The 15,672-nt window shown below is 39.4% G+C and overlaps 1 protein-coding gene across 2 annotated transcripts in view; it reads left to right on the top strand.

Annotated features, from left to right (window-relative positions):
• LOC104609851 (pleckstrin homology (PH) domain-containing protein) overlaps positions 1–15,672 on the top strand; it is a 165,833-nt gene that overhangs the window by 10,665 nt on the left and 139,496 nt on the right. For both annotated transcript variants that reach the window (XM_010276250.3, XM_088895911.1), the window contains exons 9-20: positions 34–194; positions 8,692–8,862; positions 9,438–9,530; positions 9,626–9,950; positions 10,079–10,183; positions 10,261–10,356; positions 10,450–10,517; positions 11,077–11,197; positions 11,284–11,487; positions 11,580–11,783; positions 11,877–11,986; positions 15,496–15,592. In XM_010276250.3, the coding sequence (XP_010274552.1) occupies positions 34–194; positions 8,692–8,862; positions 9,438–9,530; positions 9,626–9,950; positions 10,079–10,183; positions 10,261–10,356; positions 10,450–10,517; positions 11,077–11,197; positions 11,284–11,487; positions 11,580–11,783; positions 11,877–11,986; positions 15,496–15,592 (1,755 nt within the window). The remainder of the gene's footprint in view (positions 1–33; positions 195–8,691; positions 8,863–9,437; positions 9,531–9,625; positions 9,951–10,078; positions 10,184–10,260; positions 10,357–10,449; positions 10,518–11,076; positions 11,198–11,283; positions 11,488–11,579; positions 11,784–11,876; positions 11,987–15,495; positions 15,593–15,672) is intronic.

The following is a 15,672-nucleotide window of genomic DNA, read 5'->3' as shown; positions in this document are numbered from 1 at the left end:
GATCTTTAATAAGCTGTAGGTTTCTTGGTGCAGGATGGATATAGGGATATCTTGAAACTGGCTGATAATTTTGCTGCTTTCAATCAGCGCCTGAGATATGCTCATTATCGTCCGCTTGTTCCTGTAAAATCAAATCCTAGTTCTTGGTGGAAATATGCCTACAAAGCTGTATCTGACCAGATGAAGAAGGCAAGGTAAGGTCTTGTTTTTTTTTTTTTTCCCTCTTTTTTTTTTTTCTTTTCTCATAGTAGTTTATCCATGTAAGATGTTGCTTTTGGTCCAACCATCTACGTATTTGTAGTTCTAGATGATTACGGTGGCTAACTATGAAAGAAAAATAAGAGCAAAGGAAGAGAAAGTAGAAGAAGAATCGTGAAAGGAAAAAGAAGAAAATGAAAGGTGTCAATTTGTCTTGGATCTCATGCCAGTTCATTTACATATATGCCTGTTAGAGTTAGCCGAATAAGGGTAGATTAGTCAACTCACCTTTGTTAAGTTATGTGCTTATGTGGCAGTCTTATTAGAGACTCTCTGTCCCATACTTAAGTGGGGGCAGTTTAGTCTTTGTACAATTAATTAGAGCCTAATCACTATTAAGTGGTCGACTGATAGGGTTTAGTCTATCAGGTTCGACAGTTCTTTCATCATCTTCTTCTTCTTCTCTTCTTCTTCTTATCCTTCTCTTTCTTCTCCTTACTGGTTCGGACTACTGTAGCAGCAGTCGAAACATGGTATCAGAGCAAGGTTCGTGACCTGCTTCAGTTCGTGACAACTTCAGTTCGTGCTTCAGTTCTCTCCTTTTCTTTTCTGGGCTGTCAATGGAGAAAACTGGTTCATCCTAGGCCTGAAACATCTCAGTTCTTCTTTCTCTCTGGTGCACAGAACCTCCTTTCTTAAGAAAAAGACTTCAGCAGTGAATGGTTGGCTGAAGCTTTCAAAAGAAGGTTGGTTATCTCTTCTCTTTGTGCTGTTGGTGTTTCTGGGTTGAAAATCTTCAAGAACCTGCGAGGACTGATCAGAACCTAGAGAACTAGGTTGGTTGTTGCCCCGGTTCTTGGAAAAAAATTCCAAGAACAGGCTGTGTTTACAGTGACCGAATGGTGTAAGGGCTGCTGCAGGTGGCCGAATGGTGTAGGGGCTACTGTAGGTGGCCAAATGGTGCAAGGTGTAATGCAGTGGCACTAGTTGAGTTCTCTTTGGTCTTGTAGTGCCCTCTTAAAAGTGTTAGACAGGTCTGTACCGTGTGTGACAGCTATGGCTGTGTGGTGGTGCTTGTGATGCACAATCTCTGTTGAGTAGTTGTAAGAGGGCTTGCATGTGGTTAGTAAGTGCTGAATTAATGTAGGTGTGGTTCATGGTTTTGTGAAATCAGTAGTGGTGTGGACAAGAACAAAGGCTTGTGTATCTATCATTGTGTTTAGGGACTGCTGTAGGTTCTGGAACATCAAACTCCTGACAGCAGCACTTAGTTGGTGACTGGGAATTCAGATTAGAGGTAGCTTTGAAAGATTTTCCCTTATAAAATGGCAATCTACCTCTATGTGCTTAGTTCTCTCATGAAAGACTGGATTGGATGAGATGTTAATTGTAGGTTGGTTGTCACAGTATAGCTTCATGGGTTTGCTTATTGAGAACCCAATTTCCTGCAAAAGATTTTTCAACCACACTAGTTCACATGTAGTGTGTTTCATGGCCCTGTATTCTGCTTTTGCACTACTCCTTGCTACAACAGTCTGCTTCTTGCTCTTCCATGTCACTAGATTTCCCCTCCAAGAAAGGTGCAATAGCCTGTAGTGGATCTCCTGTCTGATACCGAGCCTGCCCAATCTGCGTCTGTATAGCCAATTATTTCAAGACCACCTCTTTGCTTGTACAGTAACCCATGGCCTGGAGCCCCCTTCAAATACCGCACAATTATAAGAACTGTGCCCCAGTGAGGAACTTGAGGGCTTTGCATAAATTGGCTTATCACACTAACAACAAATGAGATATCAGGTCTAGTGATAGTTAGGTAATTCAGTTTTCCCACTAGCCTTCTATACCTTCCAAAATCATCAAATAATTCACCTATATCACTACCCAACTTCACATTCGGTTCCATTGGTGTTTCAGCTGGTTTAGCACCTAATAGTTTTGTTTCTTCCAATAGGTCAGTAACATATTTCCTCTGACATAGGTTTATGCCGTGCTTCGATCTAGCAACTTCTATACCCAAGAAATACTTCAACTTTCCAAGATCTTTTGTCTGAAAGTGATCTTGTAGAAAGGCTTTCAGTCTATCAATCCCAAGTCTAAAACTGCTAGTGATGACTATGTCGTCCACATAAACTACCAGCAAGATCTTCCTGGCTTCAGAGTCATAGCTAAATACTGAGTGGTCAACTTGACATTGTCTCATTTCAAACTCCTTCACTACTTCACTAAATTTGCCAAACCAAGCACGGGGAGACTGTTTGAGCCTATAGATTGCCTTCTTGAGCTTACACACCTTACCATCCTCCCCTGAGCAACAAACCCTGGTGGTTGCTCCATGTACACTTCCTCTAGAAGATCACCATGGAAGAAGGCATTTTTAATATTGAGTTGAAATAGAGGCCAATCATGCATGACTGCTAAGGAAATCAACACACGTATTGAGCCAATCTTAGCAACAAGGGAAAAAGTTTCCACATAATCTACACCATAAAGTTGAGAATACCCTTTGGCAAGTAAACGGGCTTTTAGCCGTTCAACTCTCCCATCTAGTAGATATTTAACAGTATACACCCATTTACAACCAACAACATGCTTACCTGGGGGAAGATTGGTAAGTTCTCACATATGATTGTGATTAAGGGCAGAGAGTTCCTCTTCCATAGCTTTACGCCACCTTGGCGAGGTAAGAGTCTCTTAAACATCCTTAGGTGTAGATACAAAGGATAACAGAGAAACAAACTCGCGATGGGAAGCGAAAAGGTGAGAGACAGAAACATAATTGGATATGGGGTGCAAAGTGCAACTACGCTTACCTTTCCTCAATGCGATAGGAAGGTCAAGGTTAGAAGGGAACTCGGGTGTGGAAGAAACTGGATCTGCAGACGGAGTAGAAGCTAGAGGAGGTGCTGGTCTCTGTCGGTGAGTATACACTTGACAGATTGGTGGCCTTTCAGTAAGTTCCTACGTTGGGGAAGGTGGAGACTCAGTCACAATGGGAACAACAGGAATGGGATTATCAACCGGAAGACGAAGAGGAACCTCTTTGGGAGAAGGAGAAATATCAAGACCTGAGAAGTACGACACAAACTCAAAGAATGTAACATTAGGATAGACAAAGGATTTCTGAGTTATGGGATTGTAGCATTTATACCCTTTCTGAGTCCAGAGTAGCCAAGGAAGATACACTTAATAGAGCGTGCATCCAACTTGTCTAGACCAGGACCAAGATTCTGAATAAAGCACACACACCCGAAGATCCTGGGAGTCAAGGGATATGGAGACAAAGCGGGAAACAAGATAGAGAACGGAGAATGACCATCAAGAATGAATGAGGGCATGTGATTAATGAGAAAACAAGCAGTAAGCACTGCATCACTCCAGAAATGTTTAGGAACGTTCATATGATGAAGAAGAGACATAGCTGTTTCAAGTAGATGTCGGTTCTTCCTCTTTGCCACCCCATTTTGTTGAGGAGTGTTTGCACATAATGTCTGATGATTAATGCCATATTGTTCCAAATATTGCTGAAATGAAGTAAGAAAATATTCTCTGCCATTGTCTAAACGAAGAATTTTCATTGAAACATCAAATTGTGTATGCAATTCAGCATGAAACTTTTGGAAAATGGAAAATAATTCGCTTCTTTCTTTCAATAAATAAATCCATGTCATTCTTGAACAGTCATAAAAAAAATAACAAAGTACTTGTAACCATTATAAGACTTAATTCTAATTGGACCCCAAATATCTGAATGAACCAAATCAAAAGGACTCAACATGCAACTATCAACTCTAGGATTGAAGGAAACCTGATGGTGTTTCCCATACTGACACGACTCACACTGCAAAGAAGACAGACGACTCAATGATGGAACAAGTAGCTTGAGAGCTTTAAGAGATGGACGGCCGAGTCTACAATGCCATTGGAGAGGAGTCAAAGAAGTTTGAAGTGCAACTGTAGAACCACCACTATCAAGGTAATACAACCCACCTGCTTCATGCCCTCCACCAATCTTCCTCCCTGTCTTGAGATCTTGAAAAACACTAGAAGGGTAAAACGTGATAGAACAATTAAGGGATTTGGTTAGTTTACTAACAGACATAAGGTTAAAAGGAAACTTGGGTACATATAAAACAAAAGGCAAAGAAAGAGATGCAGTGTCAACATTACCGACCCCATACATGGTGGAGGTAGAACCATTGGCTAGGGTAACATTATGTGATGTGGAGGTCGGAGAAAGAGAGGAAAACACACCTGGAGCCCCAGTCATGTGATCAGAGGCTCTAGAGTCAATTATCCAGGGGGAAGGATTTGATGCCAGGCAAGCCATACCTGAATGAGCAAGGGTGGCAGTATTTTGATGTGAAGTAGCCTGAAGGAATCTCTCGTACTCATCTCTTGGAATACTCATCATCTCCTTCCTAGAAGTAGTTGTGACTGTAGAAGGTGTTGGATCAATTGGCTGATTATCACTTGCTTCACTACCACCAATAGCTGCATGATTAGCCCATGTGGAGGGTGGACTATGCAGATCATAACAGAAGTTAACTATATGTCCATCTCTTCCACAATATTCCTCTGCCACGGCCTCCCCCTGAATCACGACCTCCACCATTGCTACAACCAAACATAGGGTTACCACGACCTCCCTAATTGTACGGCCACCTCCTCTATTCCCATAAGCTCCTCCTCGAGTTCCAACAAGTGCTGATCTGTTAGGAGGTATGACACTTCCTGTGGGACTAAGAGAGATCGTATGGAGACAGGCAAACACTTCCTCTAGTAGGGAGGGCAGATCCTCCTAATATCTGTGCTCTGACAGGTTCATACTCTAATTTCAGCTCCACTAAGAACCGGGTAACATCTAGTTGTTCCCTTTGTTGTTGTTGAATTTTGACATCCGGAGTTAAGGGATGATAAACATTAAGTTCATTCTAGAGACTTCTCATATTGGCATAATATTCTTCAAGGGTCTGATTTCCCTGCTGCAAACTGAAGTACTCCTGATAAAGCTGATAAACTCATGTAGTGTTGTCTTGTCCAGAATAGAGTTTCTTGGCATGCTCCCATATATCCGTTGCTGTGTCTAAGAACATGAAGTTAACACTGATTTTAGGCTCCATACTGTTCCACAACCACATCATGATTTGAGCATCCTCCTACTCCCAATCACTGAAACCTGGAGATTCAGTAGTAGGTTTCTCCTCCCGTACATGTTTCACTTTCTTCTTAGCCTTAAGAAACACTTCTACCCACTTAGCCCATGGCACATAGTTTTCACCGTTGAGTTTGATGGATGTCATCTGCACATTTAAAAAATCAGAGGAGATCATCACACTTGATTTCTGGTCACCACTAACATCTCCCATTGATGCCATTTCAACCTACAAAACTGGTTCTACCCATCCTAAAAAAATCTCAGTCCCAAACACTTCGACTATTGTTCTTTGAATATTACACCAACATACTCATCCAATCACCACGAACCTGCCCTAGCATACATTCAGCCACTTCTTGAACATACAATTTCATAACCACCAAAAAAAATCCCTCTTGAAACTGCTCAATAGAGGGTTCAGACCACCACAACTACAACCACTCGACCACCAAGGCTGTCACGCATGGTGACAGCAGTCCAGAAATTTTCCACTAGGGCTGCTGCACTACCCCTTGACCTGTAACTAAGCCACCATAACCCTAGGAACACCTGAATAGGTTGCCGCAGATTTCTGGGGATTGCCGCAGCCTTCTCCACCACTAACGCCAGATTGCGCAGACCAGAAAAAAATAAAAAAGGGAGGAAAGAGGAGCTGATCGAATGAAGCTGTAGTCTTCCTTTCTCCTTTTTTTTAGTGGCCCTCTGATACCATGTAAGAATAGTTCAGTCGAACTAGTTTCAGAGATAGAGAAGAGAGAAAGAGAGAGAGAAGAAGAAGAAGAAGAGAGGAGAAAGAGGTGTCGAACTGAGAAGTCAAAGAGACTCTCCCAGCCAACCATATATTTATATATCAAAAACAGTGTACAAAGTCAAATATGCCCCTACTTAAGTATAGGACATGTAATTAACATAATACTAAAATACCCTTAGCCGACTCTAACAGCACACAATGATTATATTGACCCTGGAAAATCTAAATTCATTTTTAAACATATACATCTACATAAGATTCACCTGTCTGTAAGCTAGACATAGAAAAGGCTTATGACCATGTTGAATGGGGATTCTTGGAGGAAATGCAAAGGTTGATGGGGTTTGGGGAGGTTTGGAGGGGTTGGATATATGGGTGCATTTCTTCAGCCTCCTCATTGTTAATGAATGGTGTGTCATCAGAATTTTTTCAAGCCTCTAGAGGGATGAGGCAAGGGGATCCACTCTCCCCCTTCTGTTTGTCATAGTGATGGAGGCACCACTTAACTTGATCATGAAGAAAGGAGCGCAGAAGGGATGGATAGAAGGATTCAAAGTTGGGAATGAAGGCCTGAGTATCACTCATCTACAATACGCTGACGATACCCTAATATTTCTAGACGCTTCAGCATTCCAAGTCCTAAACCTAAAAGCTATTTTAGCCAATTTTGAGATGCTGACTGGCCTAAAGGTAAACTTAGAGAAGAGTTTTTTGATAGGAGTTGGGGACTTAAGAGTTGAGGAAGTGAGACAGTTTGCAGAGGTGCTGGAATGTACAGTAGGGGAGCTGCCTTTCATTTATCTTGGGTTACCAGTGGGAGCAAGGGCATCATCAAGTAGTATATTTATTAGAAAGGGTGGAGAGGAGGTTAGACAGATGGAAAGCCAAGTACCTCTCTTTGGGTGGGAGAATCACACTCATTAAGAGTGTTCTCTCAAGCCTGCCAACATATTACCTTTCCCTCTTGAAAGTCCCTAAAGAAGTCTGCAAGGGTGGAAAAAATTCAGTGGGACTTACTATGGGAAGGGGTAGGGGGGACAAAAAAATTCCACCTGGTTAAGTGGGAGAAGGTGTGTAGAGCAAAGGAGGGGGGATGCTTAGGGCTAAGAAGGGTAAAGCTAATAAATAAAGCTCTGTTAGGGAAATGGCTGTGGAGGTTTGGGCAAGAGGGGGAAAGGGAGGCATTATGGAGAAGGGTGGTAGGGAAATATGGAGTGATGAGGTTCGGGTGGGAATCTAGGGGGGTAAGAAGTTCCTATGGGGTGAGTGTATGGAAAGGAATCATGAGCTTCAATCAAAATTTCAGAACTTTAGTTAAGTTTAAAGTGGGGGAAGGCTGTAGGGTAAGGTTTTGGGAAGATGAATGGTTGGAGGTGGGTAGATTATTTGAGGTATGTCCTAGACTTTATAAATTGACAGAACAGCAAGTGCCTATTGAGCAGTGTTACAAATGGAGGGGGGAGCAAGTGGTCTGGAATCCAAAATTTAGAAGACCTTTATTGGACCAAGAAATGGAAGAATGCATTAAGCTATTGGAGAAATTGGAAGAGGCTAACATTTCCAGAGATACAACAGATGGTTTATGGTGGAAAGATTGCAAAGAAGGGCAATTCTCAGTTAAATCCTTTTACAAGATTCTGCTGAGAGATGGTAGGGATTCAAATCAGATAAAGGGTGTGTGGGGCAATCCTGTGCCCCCCAAGGGTAGAGGCTTTTGTGTGGCTGGTGGCACATGGTAGTATCTTAACTAGCAATCATCTGAAATCCAGAGGCTGGCAGCTTGCAAATTGTTGTTATATGTGCAGTCAAGCGTAGGAAACAGTTCTCCACTTATTTCTCTCATGCAATGTGGCAAACTTTATGTGGAAGTTCTTCTCTCATCTGTTTGGAGTGGCTGCTTTCCATCCAGTGACATCAGCAGAAATCTTTTCCCTGTGGCCTAAAATCAGAGGAAGCAAGAAAGCCAAAATCTTGTGTAGCTGTATTCCATTTGCAGTGTGTTGGGCCATTTGGAAAGAAAGGAATAGAAGGGTATTTGAAGACAAGTCAAAAAACATAGAGTATCTGATAGCAGGAGTGGGCAATATGATTTCTGCCTGGGCCCTAAGACTTCCAGAGTTCGACCAAGTACACAAGGAAGATCTGTTAGAGAACTTCTGGAATATTTTGGAATTGAATCCATGTAATTTTAATTCATTTTCAGTGTTATTCTGTTAAGAAGATGGTTTGTCATCTAGACAACCAGTATTTTGAGATGTACTTAATCTTTTTCAATTTAATGGATTTCCTTTGTATTCTTCAAAAAAAAAAAAAGATTCACCTTTCTGGAATTGCAGATGTACTTATGCTCTATTTACGCCCCTAATATTTACATAAGGCATCTAAGAGTTGCTCCATAAAGATTCTACATGAACCGCTTCTTAATTTTGATGTTACTCATATTTGTTGCCTATTTTGACTCTGGGTTCAGATAGCCAAGTCAGTGCTAAAATAAACATCTATTCTGGTTTCATTCATATATTAATGAAGTGAATTATGGAGTCGTCTTATATAACACATTACTTTAATTTTCTTCTTCTGTGTGCAGTGGGCGGTTATCATGGGAACAGGTGCTGAGATATGCAAGGATACGCAAGAGATATATATCCCTCTATGCCTCCTTGCTTAAATCTGAAGCCAACCGGATGGTGGTTGATGATAACAAAGAAATTGAAGAACTAGATCGTGGACTTGATATTGAAGTCATTCTTCAGTGGAGGTATGAACTAATTCTAATATTATTACCATTGTCAGTCTGGGAGTATAAGTTAATTTGGAAGGAGTCATGAGTCTGATGGGCATTGGAGTTATTCATGATTGAAGGTGTCCTTGGAAAAATTCTTAGTGCTTCTAATTGCATTGTTAGAACTTGGTGCCTTTGCTTTCTAAATTGCATGTTGTGCCTTTTGTACGACTACTTTCCTTCTGTCCCTTTTTCCCCTAAAGGAGGACAATTATTAAAGTAGTTTGGTAAGCTACATAAAAAGGAAAGGCAAGAAAAAGGTACCATAGCCAGGTTCAGAGTACAGACCTGCAAGATGTCATTGGTAAAGGTGTGGCATTGTATTCTTTCATGACATCAACCTCTCTCTCTCTCTCTCTCTCTCTCTCTCTCTTCTTATTATATATTGTTACGATCTTGATCCAGACAAATGCAGGTGCTAGCATGATAAAGATGCATATATAATATTGACTATGACAGTAACGAATGACATTAATTTCAGGTGTCAAAATGTTGGGTTCCTGAAATTGCTTACCTTCTTTTCTATGCTCATTGTTGTGGTATTTATGCAGGATGATGGCACACAAATTTGTGGAACGGTCCATAGAATCAGAGCCTTACTTGAGAAAGCCAAAAACAAAGAGACCTTGGTGGTCATTAGGATGGTTGATAACCTGATACTAGTTCTTCACAGTTCTCATCATATTATATTTTGTAGTACATGTGCTGTGATTTTAATGATAGAATATCTTATTATCAGGACTGGGCAATCTTTCAAGGATGAGAGTGAACCTTGGAATTTCAGTGAGGAAGACTGGGAACAATTAAACAAAATCATAGGTTACAAGGAAGGTGATGATGTGCAATTGCTGACAACTCAAGAGAGTGGGAACATACTCCATACCTCCTTGGAGGTTCGCATGAAACATAATGCTTCGAAGCTTATTGCTGAGGCTCAACATTGTCTTGCTGAATTATCTTGTGAAGGGCTGGATTGCTCTGTCAGGCTCTATTCTGAGACTAAGGTTTTTGACCTGAAATTGGCATCATATCGTTTGTCATCACCTAATGGGCTTTTGGCAGAGGTTTGAATCTTCTGCACTGACTTATGTTGTCCGTGTATTTACTGGTGTTATTTGTTCACAAAAACCTGGTTGTAATCTGTACTTTAATACTTATATTAAGGATCTGAATTTTTGTAGTATCCATGCAGAGTGCAGCAACTGATAATTCCTTGGTTGGTATCTTTTCATACAAACCTTTTGACGTTAGAGTAGACTGGAGTCTGGTTGCAAGAGCTTCACCATGCTATATGACTGTATGCTATTTTCCAGTTACTTCTCATAGCTACTTTGTGTAGGCTTTTGGTCACTTACTTATGACATTTTTGGACAGTATCGGAAGGAGTCCATTGACCAAATTGTCAATTTCTTTGGAAGCAGTACAGCTGTCAGCCAGACCATAGCTTTGGAAACTGCAGCTGCTGTTCAGGTCTTCTTTGGCTCTTTTTGTTCCTTGTGACTTCTGAATGTTGCTATGCTATTCTACAAGTGGTATATTGATTGTTGTTCCTCTTCTTTGAAGATGACTATTGATGGAGTCAAACGTAGTGCTCAAAAACAAGTGAATAGAGCATTGAAGGATCACACCAGGTTTTTACTTTTATAATTTTCTGATCTGAAGTTCAGCATTTAATAATGATTAACCATTTCTTAAGTTATCATATCATTATTCTAATCCAAGTGACTTGCCAAATCAATCAATGAAACAAATGGGAGAAGTTAACAGGCTGCTGGTCAGATTTTACCATTCAGATGAAGAATCTTCTTATCCTTTTGTTTTATTTCTGTATCACATTAAATACAATGAAAAGAAAAAAAAACAAAATGTAGAACAATGTTATCTAAATGCACATGAGATACATCAATTTTCTTTTCTTCCTTTTCAAGATCCACCCAAGGAAAAGAAGGAAAAAATCAGGCTAAAAGCAAATGGGGAATCTCAATGCTGCAGTTTTTGATCTGACCACTAGTATATTTTGAATTCATGCATGAGACTTGCGCTTGTTTGTCATCTGGTTCTATTTTGTATTTGCACTTGTATTTTACTTGTTGCCAGAACATTTTAGTTTGTAATATTATTAGTTAATGTTAAAAGTTCCTTTCTCATCTTATGGTCAGCTTTACATTTTTATCTCATGTTTGCTGCTAGGTTTTTGTTGGACCTGGATATTGCAGCTCCCAAGATTACAATTCCTACTAACTTCTGTCCAGACAACTCTCACACTACTAAGTTGCTACTTGATTTAGGAAATTTTGTTCTTCATACACAGGTTCTCTCATATAAGTTTCACCTCAGGAATTTAAATTGAAAGGTTTTTAATCAGATGCAAATATAACTTTTCCTATATATCTGCAGGAAGACTCTGAATTGGATTTGCCTGAGGAGAAAAATATGTACTTGCAGTTCAATTTGGGTCTCAGTGATGTATCTGCTTTTCTGGTAGATGGTGACTATCATTGGAATCAAACTCTGGGGGCTTCTTCTAGTTCTTCCCAATCAAAATATTTTGGTTTTTTACCTGTTATCGATAAGTGTGGAGTAGTACTGAAGCTTCAACAGGTAATTATTGTTCTTTTAGTTCTGTTTACATTTCTTGCTAGCTAACACCATCTCAATCTTTGATACTATAACTCTTTTGTTACCATCTGCAGATCCGATCACCACACCCATCCTACCCTTCAACAAGACTTGCTGTGCGGCTGCCTTCCCTAGGTTTTCATTTTTCCCCGGCTCGATACCATCGTTTAATGCAAGTTGCAAAGATCTTCCAGAATGAGGAAAGTTCAGATTCAGATTTTCTTCGCCCCTGGAATCAAGCTGATTTTGAGGGATGGTTGTCTCTTCTTGCCTGGAAGGTTTATCTCTTTTTTCTTACTAATTTCAAATTCTAGTATGATGTTGTTCTTGGTTATGTTTGTTGATATTATATTCACTATTTTATATGGCAGGGTGTTGGAAATAGGGAAGCTGTGTGGCAGCATAGATATCTTTGTTTAGTTGGGCCTTTTCTTTATATTTTGGAGAGTCCTGTCTCCAGAACTTACAAGCAATACCTCAGGTTTCTCATTTCTTACATTTAAAGTTTGTTACATATTTGGAATGTTATATTTTTCAAAGTATATATAATGAATATCGAGACTCAGAAGATATGAAAATTGAAAAATTAAAGGAGGACATTTAGAAAATATTAAAGGGAGAAGGTGCTAATTTGGCTACACTAGGTTTCCAGTGGAAGGATAAATACTAATATTTTCCTGGTAGAAAAGTTGCTGAATAGAAGAGAGAAGGAAGAGAAGAGAGAAAGAGAAATGAGAAGATTTGGAGTCAAAAAGATAGTGCTGCTGGCACCATCCTTTCTATTTATATTACAACAGTGCCCTAGTAGTTGACTACTGCCTAGTGGTTGACTACTAGGAAAACCCTTTGTCTAGTAGTTGACTACTGCCTAGTGGTTGACTACTAGGAACAGTATATTGCTAGTAGTTGACGACTAGCAACAGAGTACATTATTTCAACAATAGAACTACCCCTCAATAGCTGACTCTAGCAACTATGTTTGCAGTCGTAAAATCAAAAGAAAATCCATTTTGTAAAAACTGTATGTGAGAAATTACAAAAAAGAGAACAGAGAGGGCAGAGAGAGGTAGACAAAAAAACCAGCCCAACATCACCCAAATCTATAAACCTACCACAATACAGAAACACCCAAGGCCCCAAAATAGTGGAAATAACAGAATAACAGACCCAGACCATAAAACAAGTCAAAATAGCTTGGCTATGGTGTCAACATCCATCAACAACTTAGAAATCCACTACATTACAAGCACTCATATCCCCAACCTGCACCCATCAGGGTAAGCCCCTCCATCCTACTCCTCTGCTTCTAGTACTCCACTAGTCCTTGATCTTTCATATTTGGCCTTTAAAGGGTTTCTCTGGAGATCTATTTCTGGAAACTTGTTGTGACCAGCAACTAACACCATATCTGAAAGAAAGTTCTACAGGAAGAAATATCCATAGCGAGACAAAAAAGGAATAAAAAATGAAAAAGAGATGGGCTTCCGACAAGTGGAGATAGAGGAGACTCACAAATAGCTATTGAGTGGCTCAGGGAAGGAAATAAGAGACCTTGGACATATACTTTCCTCTGAAAGGTTTATGTCCAGTGTTTTTTTCCTGAGAACGATAGCATTCATTGCAGAAAAACCCACCCAAAACATCATCATCATCATCATTATCCATGCCTTGTCTGAACTATATGGGGTTGGCTATATTAATCCTGTTTCACTAATCCATTCTATTTAAAACCATATCCACTGTTAAATTATTAGTGCCATAGTTGTGAAGGCAATGCCTAGTCGACAAGGCACTCTTGGAGGCTCACCTCGCCTAATCACCAAGCAGTTTTGTACAGGGTGTTATAAAGTACTTTTATATTCTTAATTTTTTGAGGTTATAATTATAAAATAGACATTATTAAACTAAAATATTCATTTTGTGTGTTTATATACTAATTTCTTTTAATTGTTTTCTTAGTTGTTAGGGTTTAAGCAACACAAACATTGCTAAATGCTGTATTGAACCCTCAAAGACTTCAAAACCTGAACCAACAAGTAAGGAATAACTTAAAATGTTGTCTAATCAACACATTTTCTTCTTCCACATCTTCTTCTTCGTCTTCCACCTTTTCTTTTCTTCTTTTCCTATAACAAAAATAGGGTTTTAGCCCCTATATTTTTTGAATTTTCTTTTCTTTCTTCTTTTTCTTCTCATGAATATGTTGATTTTCTATACTTTAACATGAAGTTTATACTTTTCTTATGAAAAATATGGATAATTATTGAGGAAATATGGTTGTGGAACTTAGGGAACTACCCTAGGATATTTTCTTTTTACTTAAAAAAATCCATCGCCTAGGTGACTAGGCGACAAGGCACCCCCTGTCGCCTTGAGAACTATGATTAATGCTTAAATCATTTCTTACTAACACCCATGTCCTTTTTGGTTAACTCCTAGCTCTTCTAGCCCCTTCCACTTGTAACAAATCACTTCTTCTAATTGGAGCTATTGGTGGTCTTCTATGCACGTGACCAAACCATCTGAGCCTTCTCTCTCATTTTATCACTTATTAGAGCTACTACTAGGTTTCTATGGACAGATTCATTCCTGATCCTATCCTTTTTAGTTTTTCCACTCATCCATCTTAGCATTCGCATTTCTGCCACACACATATTCTGAACATGTTATTTCTTGACTGCCCAACACTTTGCTCCACAGAACATAGTTGGCCTTACAACTGTTTTATAGATTTTTCCTTTTAATCAAAATGGTATTCTCCTATCACACAAAAGTCCAGATGCACCCCTCCGTTTTTCCCAACCTGCTCTAATTCTCTGGGTGACATCCTCTTCAATCTCTCTCTTGTTATTGAACCAAGGTACTGGAAATGGTCATATTGAATTATCTCTTGGTTTCCAATCCCAAGTGTATCCTGATTTACACTCCTATTATTACTAAATTTACATGTCATATACTCTGTTTTGGTTCTACTTATTTAAGTCTCTTGTTTCTAGGGCATTTGTCCATAATCTTTGCATTTAATCTTTCAATAGTTTCATCAATTAAAACAATGTCATCTGAAAAAAAAAAAAAAACATGCACCATGGAACTTCTTGAATATGTTTAGTCAGTTTGTCTATGATCAGTGGATATAGATAAGGGCTAAGTGCCAAACTTGGTGAAGACCCATTGTAACTATAAAATCTGAAGTCTCCTACTAAGTGAGAGAGTGAGTGGTTGTGGACCATCTGCATTTAATGACTGGTGTGGGGCATTATTATTGGTTCCACAACCCACTGCACAGCTACTGCGTTCAGCTAATCTGATCTCCTCCTCTGTATGGTTAAGAGCCATCAGTCTTGAAGGCACCAACAAAACATGGATTTCTGCTCCAGCAGCATCTGCCACACCAATTGACCCACTAAAGACCTAGATCAGATCACTATTAGATTTAATAACTTGATCCCCAATACCAGCCTGACTGCTGTGGCTCATCAAACTTCTGCAGCTACCATTGAACCGAAAGGTATACTCCACAGGAGGTCTATGTGATAGGTTGGTTCTAATAGTTGGTGCCATACAAGAACTCAGGACCTGCATCAGATTTCTCTCCAAGTCTCCAAGAGAAATGTCTGTAAACATGTTATTGGATCTCATCCAAGAGTTGACTAAAAGGTGTATTTTCCCTTTCAGATCTTCTAAGGTTGAACTTTTCCTTTCAAAATCCCTTTTATTCCACACCTCCCAGTTTCCATCTCTTGGAAACTGGATGTTTGCACTTTCTTAGATTTATTGTTAATAAAGCTCTTTTGGTCTGGTAAACTGATAAAAATGAAAAAAAAAGAGAAAAAAGAAGGGGGGAAAGGCCCTGCCTCTATCAATGCCTCAAATAAAGCAATTACCTAAAAGTGTCAAAGAAAATATACATTTTTTAAAGAATTTATATTGGCTTTGTTTTTTATTAGTTAATGTCATGTCTTTTTTTTTCTTCTTTTTCCCTTCTTGCAGCTTACGGGGAAAACAAATTTATCATGTTCCAAAAGGATTGATTGGCAATGTAGAACATGTATTAGCTATTTGTGATGCTGGACAATCTAACATGAAGGTTTGATTGTTATCTTAGTTTGAGTTTGGACCAAGTTCCTATTAATCATGGCTATGATTTTAGCTTTCTTTTTTTCATAT

The sequence above is a fragment of the Nelumbo nucifera genome, chromosome 1 (genome assembly GCF_055504915.1).
Source record: "Nelumbo nucifera cultivar China Antique chromosome 1, China Antique-T2T, whole genome shotgun sequence".
Lineage (NCBI taxonomy): Eukaryota > Viridiplantae > Streptophyta > Magnoliopsida > Proteales > Nelumbonaceae > Nelumbo > Nelumbo nucifera.
This window is presented reverse-complemented; position numbering and strand designations above follow the sequence as displayed.